Genomic DNA, 22,228 nt, shown 5'->3' with positions numbered 1-22,228 from the left:
GAAAGAAAAGACCATTATTCAAAACATCTCATAATAGTTAGGGCTACATGCATGTTTTTTTTTTTTTGGGAGGGGGGGAGGGTTTGGTGCAAATTAGTATGTGCTTGCAGTTCCATAGTAAATGTATTCTATGGTAATGGTTGTATTACATACACATTGATCAGCACTAAAGCAGTCATTCATTATTCTGACAGCAGTGTGTGTGCATGTACATGTCTATGTGGTAGCATTACAAATGCATTGCCTCACATCATCGCCGGCAAATGTAGTTACTGGTATCGCTTACATTGGCTCTCTGGCTCCGTGCAATGAAATAAATGCCATCATGATATCACAATCCAAATGGCATGCTTATTTTTATCATATAAGAAAAAAAAAAAACGTTATTTCAAAATGCACCGGTTTTTATAAAACGGCATCCCCTGTCATGCATGTCAACTCATTAAGGAAGTAAAGCTCTTGAAATTACTGTTTACTTCGAAACAATTCACAGTTTACTGTAAACGTTTCCAGGATAAAAAGCATTGGAAGGCTATTGTATGCACAGTCCTGCAGGGGGCTTAATGGCTCACGTGCCATAGTTATCTCCACATACTGACCTACATTCACCAGAGCTTTACCACAGGCAGACAACTGTGAGCTGCTGAAATATCCTTCCAAAAATAGACGCTTAACCCGAGTCATTTGGTAGAGCTGTAATGAATGAAACCGTGATGTCAGTTAAATGAGATAAGTTGTGTCTTGTAACCTTGTACACTGAAATGAACCTAGAAAAGCCTATAAACACAGAAACAGGAAGTGTGTAATTGCAGAATTAATTGTTTGTGAGGGCAACTTGGATACTTGAGTCAGCTGTGTTTTTGGAGACCAAGCTTGCCCGTGTTAAAGCACAACCAGATTTGTTTATCCTCACATAGTTACGAAGCGTCTCCGGAAGCCTTTGGAGGATTGTTACTACAAGAAGTCTCGAAGTGCATAGTCTACTGCTAAATATAAGCAGAAACATTGCAAATATGATATTATAGCACTCTCAAAACATAAACAAACCATCCTGTTTTAAACGTCTCATGCGCACTGTGCACCTTTTACAGCTCAGCAGTAGATTGAAACATTATGCTTAGTTCTGGTTTGGACCACGGTGGTCCAGCTGTGCGAGTCGCAGTGGTGGTGGTTATTATGGTTTGGGAGTGAAGGAAACTTGGTTTTGGAAACATCTTAAAGTTTTGCCAATCCAAGCACTTCAAGACCTCATATGGGAATCTGTGGTTCTGTGGAAACTGTCATTTCTGGACCACCATCGTTTTGGAGCTCTTCACCTAGCTGTGTACTGTATTTCTACCCTGTGTCGTATCGGCTTCGGGACTTCTGACAAAGACAAGAGGTACTTGCTGAGGCAGGAATGGTTTACTGTCAAGCTGCCAAGTAACTCCCAGATTAGACGGCAGTCTGATCTCAGCAGCCAGAACACAAATTTACTATCTGGAACTTCTCCTTTTAACAGTCTGATCTGCACATTTCAATTTCAGCAGTCTGAGCTCTTCTAACCTCAACAGTCTGATCTCAAACATCTACTGTCTAACCGTAACGGTCTGATCTCAGACTTCTGATCTCAAACCTCTGATTTTAATGATTTTATATCAAACATCTGATCTCAAACTTCTAATTAAATTCAAATATTGGTAGCTGAGGCAACAAAGTTTATTTGTATAGCACTTCACAATACAGTACATATTGTTTCAAAGCAACTTTACAGAAAATGCTTGTTTCATTGTTAGAATTTAGAAGTATTAGGTTATCAGTCAGACATGAATGTGTCAAAGGTCCCTATGACAGGAATATACAGCTATAATATACATGTTATGTGGTTACTTAAAGTGATTTTCAACACGTTGTATTGTTACAATGCCAGTAGTATGTAAATAAACAATGTTTACTTTTTCTCCGTGTTACATGGGCCGAGAAATTCACGTTTATTTGTCTGCAAAAGTCCAGCAATTGAATTTACCTTTGACAGCTCCAGGGCTTTCGTGGAAACTACAGATTGTACTTCTGCATTTTTGTTTCCCTGCGCAGGAACAGTCCGATTGACAGAGGGTTATTAACAAAACAGTAGTTGTAAGGGTAGTTTATCACTCAAAATTGTATCGTACTTTGTCTACTCTTTAAACAGCATTATATGGAACACTGCCGCCTTTCTTACCTGTACACCACATGTTTTGGAAGGTTGGGCGGAATGGACAGAATGGCAGATTCTTTCAGCTTTTCACCTCCATTTCACCTAAAACATCGTGTTTGTAGTCATCCAGTTTTAAATGTTGACTGCAAACACAGGTTATTCAGATTTTCCGTTGTGGTGTTCATATTTGCCACTGCCTAGTAGTGCCTACAACGCGCTGGATCCTTTACCGGAAATAATTAATTTTTTCTAAACGTTTACTCTTTGAATTCTTGCACACGGGAACAATACAACACCATTATGACTAGTTTTTATCAGGAGGCATTTCCTAATAAAGCAAGGGAGTATTTGACTCTGTGTGTGGCCGTAGCAGACTGTGGGAGTGGCCTTGGACTGCAACATACCCAGTGCATTATGGGTGGTGAAGTTTTTTCACCTATATGGCAAAAGAGAAGACAACAAGCCTTTTTTTTGTTTTCTCTAGACAGGTAGCACCATTTTTCATAAATTACTCAAGTTTTATTGAAAGGTCATTTTTGAAGTACCCCTTTAACTTCATGTATTGTGTTAAGCTAACACAATGAAAGTGTAAGACAGCAATTACAACTCAATATAAGTGTACTATTACTATAGTAGGATAATTTTTTTAAGTTTTGCCTGGCGATCCGAAGTTGCCATCATCTGATATCTTTGCAATTGTCGTCGTCACCTGAAAACATTGCAAAGGCTGGATGCAAACTTGAGCTGGCCAATCTGTATCTCCTCAAGGATGGGCCTCTCAAGGCAGAAACAGGGAAGCAAAAGGAGAAGAATTAGCGTAGCTGCTGTTCAAAGCATTTTAGGCTAAAGTTGATCATTAATATTTGGTACTATTTCCTCATATAATTGTAGTTTATGAGACGCTTTATGCATCTGAAACAAGTACCATGTTCCGTACCGGTAACTATGTTTCTTAGGTGGAAGAACGCTGTTTTTTGTAGCATGGGAAATATGATTTTTAAAAAGACAACAGATAACAGAATTTTAGATCAGACTTTTAAAGAGTAGTTTTTTTAAAATACATAATTACAGTGTATTATTATTGTTAGCTTCAGTGACAGTGTTAATAATCCTTTGTTAGCCGTCAGTCTACAGTGATTCCTTCCGATTGGACGGAGACTTATTATTTACTCTGCTGGGTTTGTGTGATACATGCTAGAGCAGGTAAGTCATCTAAACAACAGGCCAATCCTCATACAGCATCTGAAGTCACTCAACGTCAACGAATAGCAAAATAAACTGGGCAATGCAAACCAAACAGATGAATCTTATTAGTAGCCATGCAAATGTCTCAAGTGCACATAATCTCCCTTCAGGAACTCCCGTGCTCTCCATGTATGCATGTTTTTTTTCTCTCAGGTGTGATCGTTGTTTTCCGCCCAGAATGTCTCCTGTAATGTTAAACTGGTGTGCAATGAGCAGAGTTTATGATTGGTTGCCTTGGAAACACATACTGTACTCTTTAGCTGTAGAGAGAGAGAGAGCGAGAGAGGAAATGAGGATGGAGTGAAGGAGAGAGAGGTGATGGAGGGTGGGGGAGGGGTCGTAGAGGGAGAAGCAAAAAAAAGGAAAAGAAATGAATGCAGACTGGCTGGTAGAAGGGGGTTGGGCTATTTTCTCTCAGCACCACTCTCTCTACCTCTTTCACTGTCTCGCCCTCTATTTCTCTCTCTCTCTTTCTGCTTTCTCGTACCATTCCTTTCCTCTCTTTGTCTACTGAAGGAGAAGGCAGGAGAGGAGGGTGCAAATGTAAGAGAAAGCGAGAGAGTGTGTGTTGAGAGAGGAGACGGAATGGATCAGACACACTCGCTTTTTTGACAATAGAAGCTCACTTCCTGTCTGTCACTGGCGTTTCGTGAGTAAGTCGTCTAACTCTTTTTGTGTGTGTGTGTGTGTGTGTGTGTGTGTGTGTGTGTGTGTGTGTGTGTGTGTGTGTGTGTGTGTGTGTGTGTGTGTGTGTGTGTGTGTGTGTGTGTGTGTGTGTGTGAGACAGAGTGTGTGCATGTTTTGTCAGAACTGTCATCCGGTGCATTTAAAGGTAAAGGTTAAATATTTAAAGGGACATTACGCTCCAGCACTGGGCAAGCAGGAAGCAGTGCCCTTCTCTTCCTCTGTGACCTGCAAGGTAAGAACGCTTGTGTGTCTCTGGCGAGAAACACTCATCTCTCCTCTCCGAGCCACTTAAAAACCGGCCCAATCCGGCTCACTTTCTCTGTCGTTGTGCTTCATGCGGTTTCTTTTCCTTTTCTTTGTGCAGTAATGTGCACTGCCTGTGACTGTTGTACAATAACTATCATGCAAGCCTCTACAACTCAAATTGAATCGTGAAGTAAGCTGCAGAGGAGATCCTTCTGTACATAATGCGTGTGTGTGTGTGTGTGTGTGTGTGTGTGTGTGTGTGTGTGTGTGTGTGTGTGTGTGTGTGTGTGTGTGTGTGTGTGTGTGTGTGCGTGTAATATAATAGCATGCTGGTCTCTATTGAATACTTTTATACAGGAAGTATGGTTATTATAGCTGGCGATCAAGATCTCTGCCATTACATCTCAGCACAGATCTAATAAAAGACACCGCCTCGGTGTGTTTGTGTCTGCAGTGAACTTTCTCAGACAACCTCCCCACGAGCAGTATCACCCTGTACAAGAGAGATTTCTTCGGTTTGTTATCTGCCAAATAACACATGCACGCATTACGTTACCCTCCTTCGGGCCCCATGGTCACCTGTCGTTCCTATTGGCCCAATTCATTAGCAGCACCTGCAAATGAAGATGGAATGATAAAAGAGTGAGAATAGAAAGAGAAACGGAGACCAAAAGATTGGCATAAATACAGCTGTTGTATTAGCTGTGAAGGAATTGAGTTGAATGAGTAACTTTAAAGGGTTAGTTCATCCAGAAATGAAATTGCTTCCATTAATTACCCTCATGTCATTCCAAACCCATAAGACTTTAGTTCATCTTTGGAACACAAATGAAGATCTTTTTAAAGAAATTTGAGAGCTTTCAGTATTCTCCATTGACAGCTACACAACTACCTCTTTTACAAGAGATCGTAAAACTAATCCATATGATTTGAGCTGTTTAGTCCAAGTTTTCTGAAGAGACTCGATCGCTTTATATGATGAACATTTAATTTAGGATTTTATTCACATAAACATTGATCAGTGAACCTCATTGGTTCTCGCACGTCAAGCGAACATGCCTTAGCTTCTGTTACTGATGTGTGAGTTGATGAATGTTTATATGTGAACAAATTCAATCTGTTCATCATATAAAGCGGTCGTGTCTCTTAAAATTTGAACTAAACCACTAAATTCATATGGATTCGTTTTATGATCTCTTTATGAACTTTTATGAAGCGTCAAAGTGGTAGTTGTGTAGCTGTCAACGGAGGGACAGAAATCGCTCATATTTTATTAAAAATATCTTAAATTGTATTCCGAAGATGAACAAAAGTCTTACAGGTTTGGAACAACATGAGGGTGAGTAAATAATAACAGAATGTTTAATTTTTGGTTGCACTAACCCTTTAAGATCTCTGAACAAATGTGCTTTAGTGAGATTTAAATTTAATGGGACACTTGTAAAATTCTGTCTTCACTTCCTTTGTTCAAACACAGAATGATCCTGTGTAACACAAAATTTATTTTGGATGAAACATGTTGCTCTTTTACAAATACATTGGGCCCTATTTTAACGATCTGAAACGCAAGTGTCAAAGTGCAAAGCGCAAGTAACTTTGTGGGCGGATCCCGGCGCTGTTGCTATTTTCCCAGAGGGATAAACGACTCTTGCGCCCGACGCAAATCTAAAAGGGGTTGGTCTGGAGTAGCTTCATTATTCATAGGTGTGGTTTGGGCGTAACGTGAAATAAACCAATCAGAGCGTCCTCTTACATTCCCTTTAAGAGCCGGCGCGCTTGTTCCATGGCGGATTGCTATTATAACGGCGGATTTGCCGGCGCACGCCAGGAGCGGTTCACAGCCGAGGAAACCGACGTTCTCGTCAGGACCGTAAAACACAGAGAAGTGACATTGGGGATGATGGGAGAAACCCACCCAAATTAGCTTCGGTTAAACAGGCGTATAATTTGGGTAGTAAATGTGTAGCCTAATCTAGATTTTTTTTTTTTATCTAGATAGATCTTTTTCACATCTTCACGAACACAACAATGATTTCCCTCGTGTGTTAATATTTTTCCTTGTAATAATGTATGATTTGCAAAAATGAAAACTGCTGCATTTGTTTATATTAGAGAATCAAAGTGGATGCGCGTTAACATTATGGCCAAGCACGCGCCCTTAAAATACCATATCACTAACGCGCAACGCGCCACTGTCTTTAGACTGTTTTTTTCCTGGTCAGTGGCGCAATTGCTTTCTAAAACTGGAAAATAGCACCAGGGAACTTTTGCGCCGGAACACTCATCCTCTTTTCGCAGAACCGCCCCCGCGAGCGCAAGTTCATTTCCTAATTTACCGACGTGCGTCTGTGGAGGGAAAAGTCCGCTGTGCGCGGGTGCAAAATAGGAATGATACATGCGTCGGTGTTCAAAGTCAATTGCGCTGGGTGCAAGATAGGGCCCAATATGTTAACATGGGGATGTAAAGCTCAGAAAATGACAAAAAGGGGTCATAAAAGTACTGTCATAAAGTGTTATGTTTGTCTAGTACATGTTCTAAAGCCATAAAGTAGCTTTGTATAATGAAGTGACTGAAATTTCAGTTAATTTTCAATGAAAATCAAACTCTGCACCAGCTTCCAAATCTCATTTGTGCTTGCACATTCAAATATGTCTCATGAAGACACGTTGAGCCAGAATTTATGTAAGTGACGCCAAAAACCATTGATTTGCCAAGAGTGCATGATATTTGAGAGCTACTACAGTGAATAATGACTTCGATCTGTTTCTTCAAGGTTTTGATCTGTTCGTCACACAAAATCACACAAAACTATCATGTGGCTTCAGGAGAATATAGTGCACAAGCCATATGGAACACTTTATGATCTCGCTCGAATGTCATTTGCGCTTGTATTCAAAATTGGTGCACGAAGACGCATCAAGCCAGTTTTGACATCAGTGGAGCCAAACACAGTTGATTCTCTTTTCAAAACTGTAACTTTGTTGCAACCAATTTTTGTTTTAAGGTCCATTGTTCCTTTAATAGTCAGGGGTAAAGCATGCATATGTGTGAGTGTGTTTGAAAAGAAGACTTCTTGGAGAGTATGTGAGTTTGCGAGTCTTTTCTCACATGCTTCCTTTTATCAAAGTTATTTTCTGTCAAATTAGTTTGTTCCTAGCGAGGGACCTGGTTAATGACCTAAATCCGCCCCTAAATGTGTCCGGCCTGTTACAACAGACATTCCACACACTCAAGATCTGATATAAGCCTCATGTGCGAGAGCTAGTCTCTGTCTCTGTTTATTTAGAGTAATACGAGATATGTGTACATGTCAATATCTGCATCTCAGATTGGATATCAACTCGTAAACCCACCAACTGTGACCCTAACAGCTGCAATAGCACATCGAGTTTTTAAAGACTTGTCAGCATCAATGGCACTTCTACCTAAGCGTGAAAGCTGAGAATGAGAATGTGAGAATGAGACCGAGACAGAAATCCCGTGAGAATTACTCGCAGAGAAAATGTGGCTGATCATTCGACAGCGTAGTAAAGAATCACGTTTGTGCGGTTACGACTAGGGTCCCACATCAGCGAACATTGTCTGTTTTACGAGACCGTTGTCTCCACAACAAAGTCCCGCTTGATGTGAAATACAAAAATAAAATGCTTCTTATTGTTTGTGATTTCGAAACTGGATGTCGTTTTGCGTCTGAAACTGAAACTGATCAACAAAACCTCAAATCTTCATGCATGAACTGTGCCATTTTAGACAGTTGTCTATTTTTTGACATCATCTGCGCTTTGCTTTCAAAAAAAGAGACACTCGACATATCCAATTCAGTTGTTTAAACCGGAAACCCCTCACAGCTCGGCCTAGCTGCTTTTGTTTACGTCTGCAGTGTGCGTGTTTTTCCCCCGCTGAATATGGAGTCTGAATTTCTCTCACATATCAGTCGGTAACACAATCTCGATGCTCCCGACAGCAGTGGCGCCCCTATCTTTTCCCTTCTCACTCTTCCTCTCTGTTTGATTCCTGCTGTTGTTCCCCTCTGCTCTCATGAGATATCTTTTTCAAATGGACAGTCGCCGTAGACACTTTGTTTTCAACCAGATTCGTGGCTTTAGTTTTGTGAGGAATTTGAGTCAGTGTAGAGGCTATAATAGATTTCAATGTGGATTCTAGACTGTCAAACTTTGTTTTTGTTTTTTTAAAGGGGTCATATCATAAAATTTTTCTTGAACTTTAAAAAAGAAAGAGGTCTGAAATAAAGATTGATTCAAATTGGGCATCCAAAATGGCTGTCAGAGGTCAAATGTCATCCAATGGGCTAATTTAATGTGGAAGATTATTTGATTTAAAGAGTAAAATGTGGGAAAGTCTGACCTTGCCAGACCTTGTGTTCTTCCTGAAGTTTATGTTTAACAAGATCCATAAACATTTCAGATTTTATCGCTAATGTGGTTCATTTCAGTTTCGGTCACACTGTAATGTAGGCTCTTCTTAAAAAATATGAAGTGCTAACTAAATTAGAAATCATAAGATATACCTGCTGTTACTCATTTCATATGCAAAAAGACAGTTTACATAGTGTTCTTAAAGGCACAGTAGCAAACAAATTTACCATTTAATTCAGACAGAGAGTAGACCATTCACTAAACATACACAAACTGAAATTCTGAGAGTTTTTGTGCAAAGAATTTAACATCATAAGTATGCCTCAGAGAGAAAAAATATCATGTGATCCCTAGAACTATGATGTAAACGCAGAATTACTGCGGCTACCGATATGGACTCGATTAAATTAAGGAGGGCAAGACATGGGAGGAAAAGAAACAGTGCTGGGCTGCCATAGGTCCATTATTTTTCTAATGTAATCTCTCCTTAATCTAAGTGCATGTGTGTGAATCTGGAGAGGCTCATGAAAGCTTATAGTAAGAGGAAGATTCGCGAGGGGAAGCTCTTCCGATGATTCTCCAACAGTCTGCCTCAATCGCCCCTCATTTGAATGTAATGCAAAGAAGCTGTACTCATCCATGTGTGCGATACAATGAGGCCTGATAACAGCCACAATCACAATCCACTTAAAAACATGAAGGGAAAACTCAAGACACATTTTCATGAGATATTTTTCAGCAGTGTGTGTATATGAGGTCACAACCACAACTGCACAACAGAGTTACGTTTTTACAGGAAGTCAGAACCACTTCCTTTCCAACGGAACAGTCTGCTGGGTTTCTATGGCTACCTACTTAAGCATTTCATAAAAACGTTGGCATACACAACCCACTCGTGCACGTCAGTCTTGCATCATTGTGTTTTGAATCCTCGCTGGTGGAGGTACCACTGTGAGAGTTGGACTGAACAGGTGTGATATACCTTGATAGGCTTGTGTAATCTGATACAACTCAACCTGTTTGACAGTGCATTGTTGATCTGCTTTGAAATTTGATTACAATGGAATAGGACGCTTACATGAGCGTTGGCAGAACAAAGGAAATTTGTATTTTTTTAGAGGTGCTCTTTCATAGCTTTCATAGCTCTTCGTTGAAGTATCACCTTTGTCGCTGATGAAAATGACGGTGGTAGCGACAGATCTTTTCTTCCATATTTAAGTACATCCAAGTGAAAAAAATGAAGGGGAAGGGACTTGGTTGAATTCACCAGAACAGTTTGCTGGGTTTCTATGGCAACCTAGATTAGCATTAGCATGTCATATTGCTGCAGATGCGAGATTGTACTTGTTCCAGCATTGCCGATTTCATCTTAGCATTGTTACTGATTGTACAGAGCCAGATCTGAATGCAATGTCAATTGTCTGTCGTTTCATTGGAATTTAGATTTATGACATTTAATTACACAATTAAACCTAAACCTATGCATGGATAAATCATTCACACGATCAATATTATGCATTTCAATTATGCATTTAATTTAAAAATCTTGAGTATCGCAGAGACAATTTGTGAATAAAGCATTTGTCATGTGACATTGATGCAGTCACATGACTTTTATGATGCACATCTTAGAATTTATTCGGTAAACGTGTTTCCATCGTAGTTTATGCGCACATTTGAGCGTGTCTTTATGCACGATTTATGCAGTGAATAAAAAATATTCACAGCCTGTTTTTTTTATGCAATATTGCTACATTTGCATAAAATGATGTGGATTGAAATGCCTATTGTTTAGATCTCTTCTGAAATTTCAGAGGAGACACATGTGACATTTCTAAGCAAATTGTTTCCATGTGTTCTCCATTTAACCGGGTTGCTGTTTATGGGAAACAAGAGCTCTCAATATAAAAGATGTTTGTGTTATTATGTGCTACAACGGCAATGTTGCCATAAGAAGCAAAAGAAGCATGCAAATGTTTACCATGCATTACACATCAAGCAAATGTGTAAATGTTCAAACGTGTGTCTTAATTAGGTGTGTTAAATGTGCTATTGTGAGCTGGAAATAAGAGGTGCAACATCCTTTAGCCAACACAAATAGCCCGCAGTTGCTCTGTCCTGGTCTGAACCAGAATGCACAACTGGAGTTATACACTACGAGAGTTGAGCTATCCACATACCAGAAAGAACAAAAATGTCCTCCTTTAACCTCTTGTTATGTTCTTTCCTATGATAAAGAACAGTTGGTGTGGGTGGAGTGGAACATGGGGGGCAGAGATAAAACGAAAAGGAGCCTGTGGATTGCTGCAGATGCTTGAGGTTGAACTTGTTCCAGCGTTGCATGTTTGATCTGTTGCCTTGGTCAAATCTAGAGGAAGTGTTAGTCAGGTGCTAAACAATCTTCAGAGATATGTTAGGTGTGGGTGTTGTGAAGATCAGAAGGAGATTTTTTTCTCTCTAACAGTTAAGGACGGACATTGTGTTGAGTTGTGTTATGTTGTTTTATGCATGCAGCATATTATGCATGGTAGCCATTAGCATGCTATTGAGCTAGCATGCTTGTGGCTACCAGAGAGCCATGTTGTCTTTTCTCTCAGGAAACTGATATTGACCATCATTTACAAGAGCACATCCTGAAGATTTCCTTTCTACTCTCCCCTCCCTCGCTTGCTTTCCGTCTGTCTTTATGTTTCTAGCTTCCTGTGTACTGTACTAAGGCAAGCATTACTATTACTATTGCTCACACTAAGGGTCTGTTCATATCCCTAAACCCTAATCATTATAATTAAACCAGTAACTTGTCCCGCATTGTTTGTGCTAAAAGTTCTTTCATTTAGGCCAGAGAAAAACTTGCTCCCATTCCAACTGAGCCTGGTTTCTCCTTTTTTTTCTCGATTTGTAACCTGATGGAGTTTGGGTTCCTTGCCACTGCCGCCTTTGGCTTGCTGAGTTAGGGTTAAAAGACACTTGATATATTTACTATTATGTTCGATTTGACGGTACTGATACCACCGGATGTGAACAAAACTTAAACTTAATTGAGCTGAATAATGAAACTGTTGTCTTCTGTAGAGCTGCTTTATAGCTGAGTCGAGTTTGTTTCACAATTGATGAATTTTGCAACATTGACACTGTCATTGAACTTATTTAAATCTGCATGGAACTGACTCGAGCTTCTTTAGAGGTGCTTATAGCTGAACTGAACTCGTAAATTAAACTTTATACCGTATTAGACAAAATTAGAATTTGTCTCATATTTAATGAAGTTTGCATCATTGATTCTTTTATTTATCACTGTTAAACTGTTTTGAAACCATCTTTATTGTATAAAGCGCTGTATAAATAAAGTGACTAGACACGATAAATGAAATAGAATTACATTAAAGGACGATCCGAGTCGTATCTAGGGATGATAATAACAACAGAGACTTGAAGGTGATTTGAAGGCTCTTTTGACCAGAGAGCATCCATCTAGCGACCATGAAGAATGCCCTAGCAACTGCATAGCATGACTCTATGGTGGCGAGTTTCGCATGGAACATCGCCACTAATTTTCCTAAAAAAAATGTAGAAGATGACAAAAAAAACAAGGCATTACACTTATCATGTCAAATTATGAAAGGATGTTTTCAGTTTTATTCATCCTTGTTGTTTTATTGTCTTTTTTTCATGTAGAAAAGCTTGAATTGAAAGCGAGGGAAAGTGTAGTGATCTCTGTTGAGATCTGCAGTGGAGGCTTTCTCAGACTCATCAGTGTGGTGAGTATTCACAGGACGCTTTCTTCTCTCCGCAACAAGGTACAGCACAAGTGAACAACTACAGTAATTGCTTTTGTATGTGTGTGTGTTTGTCTTGCCTCAGGCTGAATGTATCACATAGCAGACCAGTATTCTGGACGTAACTCGTGGGACTCCTTCCCCTCTTCTGGGCCGAATCGAGCACCATGGGCCCCAGGCAGCAACCGGCACTGGGCTCCTCCATCCAGGTATTCTATCCTCCACTTACATTTAAAAGCATACCATCTGTTAACTGAGCACTGTTTTATTATGTATATTTTACGTTTTCTTTTTTACTCAGTGAGTATTACAGTTTTTAAATCCTAAGTTCTTCTATTTTCCGTGAGGTTGGGGATGCTTTTAAAATCGGAGCCGGAAAATTACTGGATCCGATCTCCAAATAATGTGCACTATTGATTATTATTTATTGATTCATCTTAGATATTGGACTGATGATTGAATGTCACCACCATTGTGTGTTTGTTGTTTATATTTTGTTTTCTGTATCCTCTGTCTACAATGTTGTTGGATGTTTGGTGTGGTTTTTATTTTTTTATTTACTGTTATCTGTGCTAAATGTTTAATGTGGCTCCCTTGAGTGCAAAACAAATTCCCCTCAGGGCAATAAAGGTTTCATTCATTAATTAATTTCAGGTGCAGCGGAGGGAACTATCAATCCCCATCCCAAAACTACACAGCAGGAAGAAACTACCCAAACAAACCTTATAACAACAGGTCAATACTTTTTTTCTTCTATAATAATACTGACTTGTAAGCTGAATCCCAATTACGAATGTTCAGCACTTATAATCGTCAACACGGTCAATGCTCTTCTGAAACTGCACCGCTTTTACACTTGTTTGATGTATTTTTGCACACACATAGTTTGATGAATTCATGTATCATTATTATTTTTTATTCTTATTTTATGTTATTTTCTATAATACACCTATATTTCATAGTTTTAATTTAATATTTGTAATATAAATATTTAGGATTTTCAAAATACCGTGATTTGACGCACTAATCTTATATTCTAAATAGTAGAGATAATATGCAAATTTTCTTTTTGTACACTGCTTTGTGACATTCATGGTTCATATTCCTATTCGTTCATGGACAGACCTCCAGGTTTTAGCAGGGACAGACCCAGAGACAGAGGCATCGGAAAGGAGCAGAGGGTCCCGAGGGGCTGCGGACCAACACAGAACCAGCACCACAACCCAGAACGTTCCACCCTAAATTACAACTCAGGGTATGGAGGACACCTCTCTAGCAGCAACAATCACGGCAGCCAGCCACACAGGGTGAGGGACTTTCATTTAAATATATAAAGCTTTCTGCTGATCGATTGCTCCTGTCTGCCTTACTGCTGGTTTGTGTCTGTAAGCTCTGTATAGCTTTCTGTTTTGAATCTCTATTTACTATCATTCCTTTTTGTTTATATTGCTGAATATAACTTACTCATCAACATTTATTAGATGTAGTTTAATATTGCCTATCACATTAATCTGACATCGCTAGCTTTTATCTAAATCGTTATCGCTAGCACAACATGCTAGTATTTGTGCTTGCCGTTTCTTATTTTTCTCGCGCGTTCGCGCTTTTTACGAGTCTATCAAACAACTGTGGTAAGTAGGATCAGTCAACAAACATGGTGAGTAATGTCTTCTTCTGTTTTTGTCATTTGCACTTCGTGTCACATGTATAGCATAGCCTTCTCTGTCAGCACATAGGGCTTTTCATGTGATAAATGCAGGGAGATAGTCAGGCTGACAGAGAAGATTTCAGAACTAGAGACACGCATCCAAACTTTAATCGAGGATAGTAAGAATGCAAGGGCTTTAGATGCTTTTTAGACTGCTTTGGATGCGACTAGCTTAGTGAACTCTGTACATTCGGTTCCGGCTGTAGAGCCTGTGCAGCAGGGCAACTGGGTGACCGTGAGACGCTGTAGTCGCGGGACAAACCACCGCTCTTCCGTTCCGATTACCACAACAAATAGATACTCCCCACTCAGTGAAACACCCACTGAGAATCCTGTGGAAAGTGCTCTAGTTATTGGCGATTCTATTACATTGAACGTGAAAATAGAGACACCAGCCACCATAGTCATATGTTTGCCCGGAGCCAGAGTGCCTGACATCAAAACAAATTTAAAAGTGCTGGCTAATGCTAATCGTAAAGTCAGCACTAATGATGTTCGACTTTGCCAGTCGGAGATCACCGCATACCAAATTATTATGCAAATTATATTTTATACAAATTTTCCTAAATAGTCGATGCAAAGGACAGTCAGTATCATTTTCACCAACCTTTAGTATAAGTCGAATTTCATTGAACAAACCACCCAACGAAAACAGTATTTAAAACAAAACAAAAAACTCAAAGTGCACTGTTCCAAATTATTATGCACAACAGAGTTTGAAAACATTTGATAGGTTGTAAATAACTGAAAATGGTTATTTGTTGAATTTGCCATGAGTTTCTCTCCTTTTATACCCATAGCAGCCAATGATACAGAGGTGTTCTTTGCAGCATGAGATGGTGCATTGTCATGCATGAAGATGATTTTGCTACGGTAGGCACGGTTCTTCTTTTTGTACCATGGAAAAAAGTGGTCAGTCAGAAACTCTATATACTTTGCCGGGGTCATTTTCACACCTTCAGGGACCCTAAAGGGGCCTACCAGCTCTCTCCCCATGATTCCAGCCCAAAACATGACTCTCCCACCTCCTTGCTGACGTTGCAGCCTTATTGGGACATGGTGGCCATCCATCAACTAGACTTGTAGTCAAGACAGCCTAAACCAAGACACTACCAAGACCAGAGGGTATCAAGACCAAGACCAAGACAGACCAAGTCAAGACCAAGACCGAGACCAAGTCGAGACCGGAGGGGGAAAAAACAGACTAGTGTTGAAGCTAAGCAATAACTTGTATGAATTCAAGAACAGCAGCATACTAGGGTTCAGCCGCAGTTTACATTCAATACATATAGACGGTATTACTTCAATTAAACAGGCAGAACAATACAGAGACAGACCATGTCGTGTGTGTGACTGTGAGCTACCTGTAAATGTTTTTGCAGACTGGGTGAGATCAACTATGTGTAGCAATTGCATGACGGCTGTTACTGCACTATTAGAGGATTGAGACTCTCTTAACTTTTGTGTACTGTTGAGGACTGACATGACTGGTACTGACTGGTTCATCTGACAAAACACCTCCAACACCATCTTGCTCCTCCAACAACTGTCTAAAGAATGAGAAATATGTAACCAATTGAAATTATACTTAATGTCTAGATGAAATCGTAACATCAAATTAAAGATACACAATTATAAACTTGGATTAGGCCTAATGTTTAGTCAACACAACGGAGATATGCAGATTATATTTAAGACCATTTATTTAGTCTAACACCATCTTAAATACAATACTGTAATCAAACAAGACATACACACACACACCGTTGGCGGTGCGCTCAAAGTAATATGTCAGTTGTGCAGTTACCCAAAATCTCCTGAATGAAGTTAAAACCCATCATGTCACTGATATGTGGTTTTTAAATCAAGTGATCAAAGTGCTCGTTGCCGGCGCTGCGGTCAGTGGCGCGGATACAGTGTTTTCTCGTGTGGCTCGCGCACACGCCACACTGTCTTCACTCGGACGCGTGCTTCAATCCGTTGCGGATACTCTCTATTTGTTCTGGTGAAATCACAAAACATAATGCACACAAACGTGTCGCTGCTTGATATACAATCACTGATGAACATAATCGGTTTTGATGAAAAAAAAATTATACGAGAAAAAAAAAAAACTATATGAGTGCGGATTAGACCCCAGAACTTCTGACACGGTTGGCGAAAGTTCTACCACTGGACCATTAAGATATACATTGTACTATTAGGCAAAACGGCTCTCTCACAAAAAAATACATGCATGTGATTGGTTGCATTTGAAGGGCGCGAATTGCATTATCGAACGTTGTGTCGTCGTGGATATTGTAGTATTGTATTGCTAAATCACCCGACCACTATGTCGGTCTGAGGCAGCGAGACCTAGACAAGACCGAGAGGTCCGAGACCAAGACAAGACCAAGACCAAAGACCGTCAAGGCCGTGACAAGACCGAGACCACGTAAAAGTGATCTCGAGACCAAGACCGGTCTCGAGACATACATCACTACCATCAACCATTCACTACTCCATCCATCTGGACCATCCAGGGTTGCACGACACTCATCTGTTAACAAGACTGTTTGAAAATTAGTCTTCAAGTATTTCTGGGCCCACTGCAACCGTTTTTGCTTGTGAGCTTCTGTGAGTTTCTGCTTTTGGTTAGGGGTGGCCGAAACAGACTGTCCACACTCAATGGCTGACTGTCTAAGTGGTGTCTGCAAAATAATATAGAATTCATAGACAATTGGAAAAGTTTTTAGGGCAGACCTGACCTGTTGAGATGGTATTCATCGCTCCTGGGATGGTGCTGCTCTTTTTTCTAGTAATATGGCACATAGTCTTAGAGCTCAAACATGAATTGGGGATCAGGTCAGGAAGCAGTCAGACTGGCTAAACCGACCGTCTGCTAGCTGTCTCACGTCACCCAGGTCAGATAAATCCCATCACATAGAGACTCTTTCACCTAGATATCATCATATAGAGACTGTGTCTGTTCCCCGAATTAGGAAATACAAAAAACTCCCAAACCCATTTAAGGGTAAGGGCTCTCTTTGACCTAGCATACACATAACACATTATAAACTTCTACAATTCAATGTTAGGCTGCATAGATTAGGTCAGCCGGAACCGGGAACACTCCCCATAAATCCTGATGTACTCGTTACATCATAAGAAGAATGGCGTCTACGCTAATATTAGTCTCTCTGTTTATACCGAGGTTTACCGCCCTCCGCCGGATCCAGGCCGTATCCAGATCTGATGGAAGGACCTGCGCCTGGACACGACGACAATGCAGTCCTTGAAGTGTCAACTAGTCTCTCCCCTGTGAAGGCCTCTTCTCCTTCCCTTTACCTTTTTACAGATAAAACGGTGTCAAAATATTTCCGGTTCACATTGCTACTCGAAAGCGATAAATAATTTTGCGAATGAGCGGGCCGGAGCGCGTTAAGGGTTTTCTGTTGTGTCGTGTAAGCGGCACCTAAGTTAATAACTAATGATCTTTGCAACGGAAGTGAATCGATCAAAACTAACTTTAGCTGGACAATAACTTTATTCTAGAGCTGCTGTACAGTCAAAACAATCTGTTACTTTAATTTCCCTATTATCACTGTAAAGCTTTCCTGTAGCTTAAACAGTAGAGCGTTGGCGCTAGCAACGCCAAGGTCATGGGTTCGATTCCCAGGGAAAGCAAGAACTGACAAAATGTAAAAATGTGTACCTTGAATGCAATGTAAGTCGCTTTGGATAAAAGCGTCTGCCAAATGCATAAATGTAAATGTAAATGTAAAGCTGCTTTGAAACACTCCATATTGTTAAAAGCACTATATAAATGAAGGTGACTTGACTTTACTTAAAACGCAAAAGAACTTTATTTCCTGTCTGACTTGATGATATTTCCTGTCTTAGTATGGGGGTCCGCACCAGCAGCAGCGTTCTACTGGGCGCCCCCCACAGACCCAGGGAGAGAAGTGGACACAGTCAACTCAGTCCAGGACTTTCCATGGGCCCTCTCTCAAACGTCCAGCACCTCCTCACAATATCTCACCAACCCTCCATGACCCCTCCCCTACACGAGAGGACTGTCCCAGCAAGAGGAGTAGAAGCATTAGCTCGCACCAGGTCAGTCATGTTCTTTTTAATGTTCATAGACAACTATTATTTACATGTACAATTTTTTATGTTAGTTTTGGTTATAGACCTATATGTCAATAAAAAACTTTTGGTTAAACCACTGTAAAGGGGCAGTAGTTTTTAAGCATAATCTGCTAGTCGGAATGAGAACATCCTTAAGATGTAATGCTTCATTCCTGATAAATTCTGCAGAATTTCCACTCGAGAGATAAATATTTCATCAACCGCCCACCTCCATCACATCCACCTCGGCCCTGGAGCCCAGCATACAAAAGCTCAATGCCCTGGAGCCTGTCTGAGAAGAGGTCTTCCCCCTCTCACTTTCAGGTAGACCAGTGGTCTCAGATGTGTTTTTTGTGTAGTTGATTTTCTCTATATACCTGAAAGACAGCAGCTGTTTTAGGAAGGTTTATAACACTATACACAAACATGTGAATTAAGACTGTCAATTTAACTCATTAACAGCCCTAATCACATTTTTTTAAATATATCATTTACAATTATATACTTTGTTCTGCTCATGATCGTCCTTCTTTCTTTTATTTGAAAGGAGTCCAGTCATTCAGTCATGAGAGATCAAATCTACAGACCATATTCCCTTCCATCACCACCCAACATTGCCCTAAGCCAGGGGACCCACAGCAAGAAACCCGCCAAACAGGGGCCACCCCATCATCCGGTCCAAGATCATCCAGGCCCCCATCCCCGTGGGGCCAAAGGGGGCTGGGATTGCCCATCACCAGCAAACCTCACCAGTGTGCCTTACAATCAGCAGCACCAGCTCCCTCCACCACAGAGGCACACTGGCCCCTCCAGCAGCCCAGTCACCTCAGTACCTCAGCCTAGATTCAACACAGCACAGCCTGGCTGGAAAACACAGAGCCGCTCGGGAAAACACGGCAACAGCGTGAGTAAACGAATTAAGAATTTTTATTTCTGTAACAACTATTCCTTTCAATGTTATGGCCCGTTTTCAAAGAACTAGTCTCAGCCTCAGACAACACACCCACAAACTGTTTTAAGTGGGCGTTCTTGGCCTGAAAGATTTTCTATCAATAGTCAAAAGTCTAGCAGTGTGAGTCAACCAAGTCCATATAAATTAACAGTAAAAGCAGAGAAGATTACATTTCAAAAAGCAAATCATGTATATTAAGGTGCTCTTTCATTTAAGTTTAGACTTGTGACATTTGTTTCTCTACAGGAGATGGGGCGTACCACCTCTAGCCTGGAATCCCAAAAGTCTGAGGGTGGGGACAGAAAACGTCCAAGTGCATCCAAACACATAAGCCGCCAACGGAGTCCCATTCAGCCATACTGCAGTGCTGAGGGTAGAGTCAGAGATTGCACAGAATGGAGGAACCCAGAGACTGGGTTAAGGAAACATGACCAGAGAGACTCAGATTCTCCTTCTGAGCCCACCACTCAAACCTCAGACAGAGGTCTGAGGGCACAGAGGTCAGAAATGAAGAAGAGCAGACACTCTAAACACCAGACTGAATTCAAATCCATCCACAAGAGCTCCCTCAGCAAGCTGGACACTGAACTCTTGAAACACATTCAGGCCAAGAGGAGGCACAAGGAGCGTTTAAAGAGGAAGGAGAGAAAGGAAGAAGGAGAGCTTTTAGACACAAAGGAAAGGATAGAGAAAAAACTGGAGGAAAGGAAAAAGAAAAAGATGAGGGAAGGAAGAAAAGGGCATGATAAGAAAAACATACATCAAAATGGGAGGAAGTTGGGACAGATGAAAAGAAGAGCAAAAGAGGAGAAAAAACAAGGAATGCATAAAGACAGGAAGAGTGAGATGCGCACTTCGAAATCAGCATCTCCCAATTTAGGAACATTGTATCCCATTGATTCTGGACCTCTCCTGGATGACCTACTGTCTGAGCCACTTCATCTCAGTCACAGAGAGGAAGAGTTCTCTCAACATACCTCAGGGTTTATCCCACCCTGTAAATCTCATGTCAATAATAACAATTGTTCTCCATGCCAGTCAACCCACAAAGCCAATACTAAAGCCTTAGAGGTTGACAACCAATCAGACTCTTCTGAGCCTGACCATGTAGACACTAGCGATGATGACAGTATAGAGACCCAAGATGTTGGTGAGCCCAAACCTACTCTTCCTGATAAGCAGAAGGTTTGCAAAGAAGAACCCATTAGAAACAAGGAGGGTGTCCCAGGGTTGCATAGTGCCCCAGACCTTCTCCCGGCTCACTGCACCTATAGCGAGGAGCTCCTTAGGTTGGACCCACCAACAAGCCCACCTGTTCTGAGCTGGCAGGGCTCTCCAGTGTCCGACTTGAGTGATGATGAAGAAGGGAAAGAGGAAGATATGATTGGAGTTCTGAGAAGACCAGTGCTACAACCTAGTCCAACACACTCATCTCCACTTAGAGACTCGGTGGAGATCAGCACTGGAGTTAACTATTGCCGCAGCGATTTGGCCAAGTTGTATGGCATTTCTGAGTCCTCTAAATCTATGGACACTGAGGAAGAGGATGAAGAAAAGAGAGAAGGAGAGCAGAAAGATAGTAGTCCTAATGCATCAAGCAGCTCTGAGCCCAACAAACCGCACTTGCACCAAATGGACACGTTCAAATCAACAACCTCAGCAATGGGCAGCCATAGATACACTTACAGGGGTGGACCATTTGGTCGGCCTCCCCCTGGTTCTTTAGTTGGGGTGAAATACTCATCATCTCTGTCCTTGGGTCCCGAGATCCACCCTCCAGACCAGCATAGTCCACCTGCCACATCTCCAACAACAGATATCCTAGATCCGGTCACACCACAACAGATCCAGCCCACAGAGAAGGATAAAGAGAGTCAAACAAAGAAAGAAAGAGAGGAAAATGAAGCAAAAGAGGAAGAAATTGCAGGAGAAAAAGAGGAAACTAAGGTGCAGAAGATGTATGAACAAACAGAGACCAAAGTAGCTGAATCAGATAAAGACCCAACCTGCACATCCCTGGAGGAGAAGGAACCTCTGATGTCTCATGCCACCCTGCAGGCAAAACTAGTTCACAGCTGTGAGCTACTACTCACTCAGAACTCGAGGCCCGTGTCAAAGGCAATGAAAGACAGCGGCTCCATTTCTACTGAGAGAGAAAATGAACGAGACAGGGTCAGACACAAAGATCAAGTGAGGTCTCATAGAAAAGTTGTTAAAAGCATGAAAGGAGAAAATCGTGAAAAGAGAGATGGAGGAGAGACTAAAAAGAAAACGGTGAAGAAAGGGATAGAGATAAAGGATTCTTCCTCTAAAGGTTCATATGAGCAACTAATGGAATTCAGGACCAAACAGGTTGTCTCAGAAAACCAACAAATTGACATGAAAGATGGAGAATCAGAACTCAAAGAAGTCAAGAGAGAAAAAGAGACAGATGTTAAAAAAGGGACTATGAAAAAAGACACAGTAAAGGTTGATGCATCCTCCAAAGCATCATCTACATCTGCCAGAACCAGCACACAAACCTCTGTTACTGTGACTCTCTCCGACAGACCTCAAATTCTAGACCGGGTCAATCTCCTAAATCTGCAGGAGTTGTCTAAAATTCCCTTGAAGGAACTTACGATCCGTTTGGTCAAGGTTGAGAGCGGAAGTCGGCAGACTTTTATCGCCTCAGAGATCGAGCAGAAGAGCACGCCACTCAATGCCATCAACATCAGTAATAACGCAGCTGAGGTCATTCGAGCCTGCAAGTGAGTTCACGTTTGACCTTTAGACCACAAATGATTCTGATTGACTTAATATTATTAGTGGTGCTTGCTAAGACTAAATGGCTATAAGGCTAAAAGTCTAAATGCCTTGAACTGACTGATTGAAGTGACCTTAGCCATGTCTAAGAAACAGAACATAATTCTGTTTCTGTTACATAAAAAAACAGGCTGTTTTGATTTGAG

General features: G+C 41.0%; 1 protein-coding gene across 11 annotated transcripts in view; it reads left to right on the top strand.

Annotated features, from left to right (window-relative positions):
- The window catches only part of kdm6bb (lysine (K)-specific demethylase 6B, b), a 34,466-nt gene that overhangs the window by 4,955 nt on the left and 7,283 nt on the right, over positions 1-22,228 (top strand). For 2 of the 11 annotated variants that reach the window (XM_079599425.1, XM_079599424.1), the window contains 8 exons: positions 12,407-12,489; positions 12,593-12,716; positions 13,162-13,242; positions 13,631-13,814; positions 18,098-18,310; positions 18,515-18,649; positions 18,873-19,229; positions 19,524-22,027. In XM_079599425.1, the coding sequence (XP_079455551.1) occupies positions 12,598-12,716; positions 13,162-13,242; positions 13,631-13,814; positions 18,098-18,310; positions 18,515-18,649; positions 18,873-19,229; positions 19,524-22,027 (3,593 nt within the window). In that variant the 5' untranslated portion in view covers positions 12,407-12,489; positions 12,593-12,597. Of the gene's footprint in view, positions 1-250; positions 4,341-10,974; positions 11,051-12,406; positions 12,490-12,592; positions 12,717-13,161; positions 13,243-13,630; positions 13,815-18,097; positions 18,311-18,514; positions 18,650-18,872; positions 19,230-19,523; positions 22,028-22,228 lie in introns of those variants that run through there. The other 9 variants (XM_079599431.1, XM_079599430.1, XM_079599421.1 and 6 more) reach the window with 8 other exon arrangements.

This window comes from Phoxinus phoxinus, assembly GCF_949152265.1.
Source record: "Phoxinus phoxinus genome assembly, chromosome: 23".
NCBI classification, from domain to species: domain Eukaryota; kingdom Metazoa; phylum Chordata; class Actinopteri; order Cypriniformes; family Leuciscidae; genus Phoxinus; species Phoxinus phoxinus.
Note: the sequence above shows the minus strand (reverse complement) of the source record. Positions and strands in the feature narration are given on the sequence as shown.